This window comes from Castanea sativa, chromosome 3, assembly GCF_040712315.1.
Source record: "Castanea sativa cultivar Marrone di Chiusa Pesio chromosome 3, ASM4071231v1".
NCBI classification, from domain to species: domain Eukaryota; kingdom Viridiplantae; phylum Streptophyta; class Magnoliopsida; order Fagales; family Fagaceae; genus Castanea; species Castanea sativa.
In genome coordinates, this window is record NC_134015.1 from 56,535,761 (window position 1) to 56,546,189 (window position 10,429).

General features: G+C 28.3%; 1 protein-coding gene across 1 annotated transcript; it reads right to left on the minus strand.

The window, feature by feature from the left end:
* Positions 1-2,316: 2,316 nt before the first annotated feature.
* Positions 2,317-3,295, minus strand: LOC142627836 (nodulin-related protein 2-like). Its single transcript, XM_075801731.1, has one exon. The coding sequence runs from the start codon at positions 3,181-3,183 to the stop codon at positions 2,632-2,634; it is 552 nt and encodes a 183-aa protein (XP_075657846.1). The 5' UTR covers positions 3,184-3,295; the 3' UTR covers positions 2,317-2,631.
* Positions 3,296-10,429: the final 7,134 nt, after the last annotated feature.

Genomic DNA, 10,429 nt, shown 5'->3' on the forward strand with positions numbered 1-10,429 from the left:
GATAGTCATTTTTATATTTTTTTTAACTCTTTAAAAAAATTTGTAAGGATATTATTAAGTATAAAATGTAAATTGTCCATTTAAAAAAAATTATTATGAAGCACTTTTTTTTTACGATTCATTTATTCTAAACTCTTTAGTTTTTGTACTTAATAACTCACTTGGATGAATATTTATGATGTAGTCTCACATTTGATTCTAAAATTAAGAAATAAAACTCTTTAAGAATAAATAATTTAGAACAAATGGCGCAAATCTGAAACTTTAATTTAGAATTTTAATTTGAGTTTCTCTCAGTTTCACCTATTATTATTATTGTTGTTGTTGTTGTAGGGATGGTAGGCCTAGAAGTGTGTATTGGGCCGTGGGCCATGTCTGAGAACGTTTAATAATTCGAAGATAGGTAGCGTTGGTATGAGAGTGCAAAAGAGTGAATGAGCAAAAGGGCTTGGTCCTGAGGCTCCAGGAAGGATGTCCAAGGACTAATGCTACCTTAGCTTAACAGGGTAGAGGTCAAAAGGGTTGACCTGCCATCAAGGGCAAGGCTCTAGACAATTCCATTGGTAGGGATAAGCATTAGGAAGGGATAAGGCAATAAGAAAGTGAGAAATATCTAAGGAAAAACTATTACCACCGCATTAAATACTCTGTAGTTAACTCTCTAACTGCATTTATGTGGAGGTGATACTGAATAGTGAAATTCAACCTTACAGCTACCTATAGGAACTTCAAGAAGGTGCTAATAGGACAAAGATCAAAATTAGCCATTTGATCAACACGTGGAGGGCTGAGATGGAATGAAGAAGAGTAATATAAAGAAGTAAAACCCCATTGTAAGGAGGATGGGATTTTGGAAAGAAAAGAATTGTAATTGTAACCTACTCTAAGAGAATTCTATTCAAGAACAACTCTCCTTAGATTTTGCCGAGGAAGAATTTCCTTACATAAAATTTGCTTATCTTTGTTTTATTATCATCTTTGACCCATTATGGGTGTTGTATCAAACATTAGAGCCTAGTTTTCAGCCAGCTCTCTACAAATTCATTGCATGGGGCTCTTTGGGCCTTAATCCATTGACCTTTTGGGCTTAGGATCTAAAAGCCGCCCTTATTATTATTATTATTATTATTCCAAATAAAAAATAGTTTTTTATATAAAATTTATAAAAAACAATCATATAAATTCATTTATTATAAATAATTAATGCTCAATTATAAATTTTTAAATATATGCCTTTACTTCATTGGCTAATTCAATGAACTAAAGAAATAAAATATCAAAGAATGCAGCACATGGCAAAACATTTTACTCTCTCACATAATAATGTTTGCACTTATATATATATATATATATATATATATATATATATATATATATATATATATATATATATATGAATTGATTGATTTCATTCGTGTGCTAGGTAAATTGACAAATACTTTCAAATATACCCTCACTCTTTCTCCACTTCTCATCGTGTACCATAAACTTTCTCTTTTTAATTACTTAGTTGCCGCAAAATGATGCTAGATTATTCCATAAAACACAAATGACAAAACACCCAAAGTTTGGAATGACTTACTAAAACTCCTTTATATTATTGTATGTGTAAACTATTCACCATATGTGAAAATAAATTATAAATTACTCACGTTATGACACATGTCCATGTTTATTAGAGCTGCATTTTCACATAATCACATAACACAATACAATACCAAGGCCTAGCAAAAATAAATCAATACCAAGTAAGAGTTTTGTTACACTCATAATTCCTACGATTTAAGTATTACATAATTAATGGCTTACACATAAATCAATATCCGGCAGAGGGTTAAGTGTATTACACTAATTTTTAGGATAGTTACATGTTTTATGGGAAAACTGTATGGGAGATTTTGTATATTTTCCAAAAAAATAATTAAATTTTTTTATTTTAATATGTAATTGATGTGTAAACAGTAAACACAAATGGAAAAAAAACCTAAGTGCACATAATTACCCGCACAAACGATACCATTTCAATGCGTTGTAAAATGGTTTTCATTGTTTCACATCCAAGTATCCAACCGTTTGATATCTTGTCCACGTTCTATCGCATCTAAAATTCGGACATACAACATGAAAGTGTTAACATTATGTAAAACATTTCTCATGCTCCCGTCAGCACGCAGATAAGTAGTCACACGTAGATAAGTAGTCAAGGTACACGTACCCTCCAAAAAAGAGAAAAGTTAATGGATACATGTCCTAGGCTAGATCATCCAATACAGTGCAATTTGAGATAAGGCCTAGAGAGAAAAGACACATATTGGGTTTATAGGCTATAAGATATAGCAAATTGCACAAATTTTATTCTTAGTTAATAATTTCTTGACAGAGTACTTCGCAAAAAAAAAAAAAAAATCTTGACAGAGTAGATCTAAGTCTGCTTCAGCCACTTCACAATCTAAAAGCTAAACAGAGAACAAACATACTATAGAACATACAACACAAGATTAAAATTAAAAAAAAAAAAACACAAACACAAACACAAACACACAGACAGAAACAAGGGTGTCATAATATTAGAGATACACCATATTAAGAAACTGCAAAGCATAAGCAGTTAGGAGATTGGAATTCAAATGTTCATTTCTTCAAGAAACCTTGAGCCATTTTCACGTAGCCCCCAGTCCCACTTTCAGTATTGCCTTCACTTTTATGATCACCAGCAGCAGCAGCTGAGTTTGGTTTTGAGTCAGTGGTGGTGGAAGGGGTGGAGGAGTGGCTAGGAGTGGGGGTGGTGGGCGTGGTGGAATGGGATTTGGAGGCGGGGTTGCCATATTGGTCGAGATAAGTCTCAGCCTGTTCCACATACTTGCCATAGCTCTTTTCTTCCAACTTTCCATAGCTAGAGGCAGCTTCCAAAAGATCACTAGCTGCTCCAGCTGCCCTGGCCTTGTCAACTTTGCTAGCTCCCTGGCTAACAGTGGTTTGGCCTGACTCAGCTAACACCTTGGCACTGGCCATGAGCTCAGCGTTTGATGGTTGGCGGTGTTGGTGTTGGTTTTGGTTTTGGTTTTGGTTTTGATCATCCTTTCCTTCAGGGCGGCGAGTCTCAGAAGAACTGTTCTTTTCTTCAGGGAGGTGAGTTTCAGAAGAACTGGTGGATTTCTTCTGGAGATCTGAAAGAAAGTTCATTGTGTTTGTGAGAGAATCTGAATGAATTGGAAGAGGGTTTGCTTTGTAAACAGTTGTTGGAGATATGAAGATAATGAAGATTTGATCTGTTGTTGTATATAAGGAGTCCAAACTTTCTTCTCATTTTTACTGCTCCACTTGATTATTTACAAATAAAAAATTTAACATCTATATATATTTTATTATCTAAAATTTTTAAAATAAATAAATAAATAATTTATTATATTTAAATAATTAAAATAATAAAAAATATATATTTAATATTTAATAAATTAAATAAATATATGACATATTTTTAGTTGTAAAAAAAAAAAAAGAGGTGAAATAGAAGATTTGAATTCGTATACAAAGGTGGTTGTGAGTCTTGTGACTCGTGATGTTTCCACTTAGTGATGTCTCTTCCTCTTCATCAGCGTGGTTAGCGTGTTCCCTCACAGCTTCACCCGTTTCATCCAAGCCGGCCACACGTTTGCTAACTGCCCCGGTTGTCAGTGATCATTTATGAGTAATTGACTACAAACTATACCGACAACTTTTTTTCGCAATATTGGCATAACAATTTGTGAGTAATTGACTACCAATTATCACTTATCGCTTAAGCATTCACTATTTTTTTCTTCACCTGACAAAAAAGTTGTGCAATAAATTGTGTTACTAGATTTTTTTTTTCTTTCTGCATAATCCAACCACATACCTAAGATCTTACGATGTTATGAAAAAGTTTTGCTAGCATTTTTATTTTTTTTATTTAAGGCTTTTAATTTTTTTAAAGAATATTAGAAGGAAATGGTATTATATACACCCATCTATTTCTATTTCTATTTCTATTAATCTCTATATCTTATATATAAAATCGTGAATGCACTAATGTGTTGTTGCTACAGTGTTTTTGGTTTATTCAACTAGCATTGTAGCTACAGTGTTTAAAGTGTTCTTTTAAAAATATTTATGTATGTTGGTATATATATAGTTATACTGACACAACAAATTTCATAATATTTTCACAATTATTGATGCGTCAATTTCTTATAAGTCGAAATAAAATACTAAAATATGAGACTGTGACCAACCACAACTAAAAATAAATGTTTTAAGAAAATATTACCATACTTATTTGCGAATGTGCTAATGCACTATAGCTACCGTGCCTAATTTTGTTTTTCTTTTGGTAATCGGTTTTTTTTTTCCCCTTTTAAGCGCGAATATGCTAATGCACTGTAGTTACAGTGCTTTTGGTTTATTCAACTGGCATGGTAGCTATAGTGCCTAAAGTTTTAAAAAAAAAAAAAAGATTTATGTAAGCTAGTATATATATAGTTATACTGACACAAAAAATTTCACAATATTTTTTCAATTATTGACATGTCAATTTCTTACAAGTCCAAATAAAATAATAAAATATGAGACTGTAATCAACTACAACTAAAAATAAATGTTTTGAGAAAATGTTACCACACTTATTTACGAATGCGCTAATGCACTGTAGCTACAGTGCCTAAAGTTTTTTTTTTTTAGTAATCGGTTTGTGTGTTTTTTTTTTCTTTTAAGTATTTATGTAAGCTGGTATATATATCTATATATATATTGTTATATTGACACAACAAATTTCACAGTATTTTCACAATTATTGATGTGTTAATTTCCTACCAGTCGAAATAAAATAATAAAATATGAGACTGTGACCAACTACAACTAAAAATAAATGTTTTGAGAAAATGTTATGACACTTATTTGCGAATGCGCTAATGCACTGTAGCTACCGTGCTTTTAGTTTATTCAGCTATAGTGCCTAAAGTTTTTTTTAGTAGTTGGTTTGTGTTTTTTTTTTCTTTTAAATATTTATGTAAGCTGGTATATATATATGGTTATACTAACACAACAAATTTCACAATATTTTCACAATTATTGATATGTCAATTTTTTACAAGTCAAAATAAAATAATAAAATATGAGACTGTGACCAACTACAATTAAAAACAAATATTTTGAGAAAATGTTACAACATATATTGTTATCACAATATTTTCACAATTGTTGAGATCTCAGTTTCTTATAGATCAAATAAATAAAAAAATGCTAAGTTCACAACATTTTAACATTAATTTCTAAAGTGCCTAAATTTTTTTTTTTCCAGTAATTGATTTGTGTTTTTTTTTTTCTTTTAAATGTTTATGTAAACTGGCATATCTATTAATCATATAAAAAAAAAAAAACCAAAGGCTCATGAATAGTGTTTTTTTGGTTTATTCAATTAGTGAGGTGCACTTTTTTTTTTCCATCAAGTATGCCAGTTGCGTTGAGCTTTGTTTTTGTTTTTTTGTTTTTTTAAGATCTTTATATGTTTACTTTGTATTTACAATGCAAGTTTACATTGTAAATACACAAAAGTGGTTAATATTATACACATTTGCACAAAAAATGGTAAATATTGTACAAATTTTGTAATGTGTACAAAATTTGCTAATTTTTTTTGTGTCTACAATATAAATTTACATTGTAATTAAGTACAAAGTATACATAGAGATATTGTGAAAATGTTGTGACGCATGTGTCAATTCCTTTTGAGTCAAAATAAAATAATAAAATATAATACCGAGATTTAGCACAACTAAAAATGTCGTGACATTTTGTTGTTATTACTAATATATTCACAACTATTGAAGTGTAAGTTATAGGTCAAAATAAGATAATAAAATATTGCACTGGGATCCATCATGGTTGAAAATAGAGGTATTATGAAAACATTGTAATATTTTGTTGTATTCATAGACTTTTTTTTTTTGTTAGTTTAGTCAAATTTAGTAATCTATATATAAAAAGAGTGAACAGGAAAAGTTATCATAGTTTCACTAAAAATTGCTTGATTTTAAAGTTTAAGAAGGAGGAATTGTAAACTACCCTGAACATAAAGGATGAAAAATGTTTTTTTTCCTAAGTTTTTGTTTTTGTGTGTAAAACAATGTAGTTTTACTTAAAATGGTGCTTAAAGAAAAAAAAAATACAAAATTTCAACCCAAGAAAATTGTATGTGACATAGTGAATTTTGGCTCAATAAAGCTTACCAAACCCACAAAAGTTTTTTAAAAATACAACAGAATGGCACAACATTTTCATAATACCTTTATAATTTTGTTATATTTTATTTTGACTTGTAAAGAATTGACAGCTCAACAGTTTTGAAAATATTGTGACGACAACAAGATGTTTTAACCTATTCACAAAAAAGAAGAAGTCATGTTCACGATATTTTCACAACAAATCATAAGTAGTAGGTTGTTACAGGTTATGATGATATTTGTTATAATTCTTAGAAGTTTTTAGTGAGTAAATATATTGACTATAGCAAATAAGCACTAAAAAACTATTATAGTAAAATAAATATTTATATGTTAAATAGCTCTCCACACTTTGTAGTTGATTAAAATTTTTATACCAATGAGATTAACTTTTTATGACATAATTATCAAAATTCTTAAAATTAATGTCTCTTTTGATTAATGTAAATCTTTATGTATTTTAAAAATCAAATGATTTTTATTTTTATTTTGTGATACAAATAAAATCTAAAATTAATCATACTCACTACTTTTTTTTTCATAGCTAGCACATGCTTTGCATGTGGTGCCCTAACTAGTCTATATATAAAAAGCACGATTGCGCTAAAGCCCAGTAACTTGGTTTATTCAATCGTTGCACTGTTTAGCTGCCTCTTACTTTTTTTATTTTTATTTTTTCTTCCTTTCGGGTACTATAGTCCAGCAGTCCACTCCTTCTTTTCTTTTTCTTTTTTAATTTTTATATGGAGCTATTAGTTAACATAATAAATTATCACAATTGTTAAGGTTTATGTTAATTCCTTATAAATTAAAATAAAATATTATACAAGAACCAACCATCTATATTTATATATAAAAAGCACGAATGTGCAAATAGTAATTTGCTACAGTGCTTTTGGTTTGTTTTGCCCGCACTTTATTAGCCTTTTTTTTTTTCACTGTAAGCCGGTTTAGTTTGTGCTATTTTTGTTTTTTCTTTTAAATATTTATATGTGCATATACAGTTACACTGACTTAATAAATTTTTACAATATTTTCACAATTATCGACAATCTACACTATTCATCGGCCTTTTTTTTTTTTTTTTCACAGTATGCCGGTTTTGCTTATGCTCTTTTGTCTTTTCCTTTATATATTTATACGTGCATATACAGTTACACTAATTTAATAAACTCTCACAATATTTTCACAATTATTAACAATCTACACTGTTCATCGGCCTTTTTTTTTTACAGTACGTCGATTTTGCTTGTGCTATTTTGTCTTTTCTTTTAAATATTTATACGTGCATATACAGTTATACTGACACAACAAATTCTTACAATATTTTTACAATTATTGAGGTGTTAATTTTTTAAAAGTCAAAATAAAATAAGAGACTGAAACCAATCACAACTGAAAATAAATGTATTATGAAAATATTATAACATCTTTTTCTTGTCACTATATTTTCACAATCACTTAGATCTCAGTTCCTTATAGATCCAAAAAAAAAAAATATGTTATGTTTACAATATTTTCACATTTTGGTTTGTTCAACCCGCACTATTCATTAGCCTTTTTTTTTCCATAATAAGCCGGTTTAGTTTGTGTTATTTTTTCTTTTCTTTTAAATATTTATATGTGCATATACAGTTACACTGACTTAATAAATTCTCACAATATTTTCACAATGATTGACAATCTGAACTATTCATCGGCCTTTTTTTTTTTTCACAGTATCCTGGTTTTGCTTGTGCTCTTTTGTCTTTTCTTTTAAATATTTATACGTGCATACAAAGTTACACTAACACAACAAATTCTTACAATATTTTTACAATTATTGAGGTGTCAATTTTTTTAAAAATCAAAATAAAATAATAAAATAAGAGACTGAGACCAAACACAACTGAAAAAAAAAATGTATTATGAAAATATTATAACATCTTTTTCTTGTCACAATATTTTCACAATCACTTAAATATCAATTTCCTATAGATCAAAATAAAATAAAATAAAAAGAAATGATATTTATACAATATTTTCACAATAATTTGACCTTTTGGTTTGTTCAACCCGCACTGTTCATTAGCCTTTTTTTTTTCACAGTAAGCCGGTTTAGTTTGTGCTATTTTTGTCTTTTCTTTTAAATATTTATATGTGCATATATAGTTACACTGACTTAATAAATTCTCGCAATATTTTCACAGTTATTGACAATCTACACTGTTCATCGGCCCTTTTTTTTTTTTACAATACGCTGGTTTTGCTTGTTCTATTTTGTCTTTTTAAAAAAATATATATTTATACGTGCATACACAGTTACACGGACACAATAAATTCTTACAATATTTTCACAATTATTGAGGTGCCAATTTTTTAAAGGTCAAAATAAAATAATAAAATAAGAGACTAAGACCAATCACAACTGAAAATAAATGTATTATGAAATTATTCTAACATCTTTTTCTTGTCACAATATTTTCACAATCACTTAGATCTCAGTTCCTTCTAGATCAAAATAAAATAAAATAAAAATAAATGTTATGTCTACAATATTTTCACAATAATTTCACATTTTGGTTTGTTCAACCCGCACGGTTCATTAGCCTCTTTTTTTTTTTTCTTTTTTTCATAGTAAGCCGGTTTAGTTTGTGTTATTTTTGTTTGTGTTATTTTTGTCTTTTCTTTTAAATATTTATATGTGCATATACAGTTACACTGACTTAATAAATTCTCACAATATTTTCACAATTATTGACAATCTGCACTGTTCATCGGCTTTTTTTTTCACAGTACACCAGTTTTGCTTATGCTCTTTTGTCTTTCTTTTAAATATTTATACGTCCATACACAGTTACACTGACACAATAAATTTTTACAATATTTTCACAATTATTGAGATATAATTTTTTAAAGGTCAAAATAAAATAATAAAATAAGAGACTGAGATCAATCACAACTGAAAATAAATATATTATGAAACTATTATAACATATTTTTCTTATCACAATATTTTCACAATCACAGAGATCTCAGCTCCTTATAGATCAAAATAAAAAAATAAATGCTATATCTACAATATTTTCACAATAATTTCTAAACAAATTTTATGTGGCAAAGTATTTTTGATGGATGAAAAAATGATATCAGTAGTGGGCTCAATTTAAAACCAATAACAACTTATAATTTAGAATTTGTTCTAAAAATGTTATGGATGTAGCATTACTCTCAAATAATATATATATTTATGGATCCTAAAAATGAAAGTATTGTCAAAATTTTGTGATATTTTATTGTATTCTTAGACTTCTTTTTTAGCATATATAGTCAAATTGGGAGAGCCAAAATTCACGGTTTTACGCATAATTTTTGGTTTTTTTTTTTTTTTAAATGCATAATTTCAAAACCAGTAATAATTTTTCACCCAAGATTTGTTGTAAAAATACTGTGCACGTAAAAAAAAAAGAATAATAAAATATCAAACTTGGGCCTACGACAGCTGGAAATAAAAAATATTGCGAAAATGTTGTGACATTTTGTTATGTTCCTAAACTTCTTTTTTGTGTGACATTTTGTTGTGTTCTTAGGCTTCTTTTTTTGTTTAGTAAAATTTGGTAAGCCAAAATTCATTGTTTTAGGCATAATTTTTTTCAATTGGCTTTATATTTGTTATATATTTTTAAAATGCACGGTTAAAAGTGGTTAGCCTAATTTAAAACTAGCAACAATTCACCACCTAGGATTTATTATGAAAATATTGTGGACGTGGCATTACTCTAACATAAAATAATAAAATATCAAACCAGAACCCACCATAGCTAGAAATAAAGTTATTGTAAAAATATCGTGACATTTTGTTGTGTTTTTAGACTTCTTTTTTAGTTTAGTCAATTTGTTGAACCAAAATTCATTGTTTTATACATAATTTTTTTAGGTTGATTTTTTTTAACACATTGTTTCAAGTTAAAAAAAAAAAAAACACACACACACACACACACACACACATATTGACGAAGTAGCACTTTCCTTCTTTATGTTTGGAATAGTTTCATTCCCTCCTAAACTAAAGTTGAATAATTTTCTCCTTATAATTTCTAAAATATTCCATTGTGCAATGTCTAATATATTCCTACTAAATTTTAATGTCCCAAAAAATTTTTTTGTATATTTTGAATTTTATGTGGTAGGCTGGTAGTCATGCTTGGAAA

Coding starts and splice junctions, on each gene's coding strand:
- LOC142627836 (XM_075801731.1), bottom strand. CDS start 3,183: ATGAACTTTCTTTCAGATCTCCAGAAGAAATCCACCAGTTCTTCTGAA.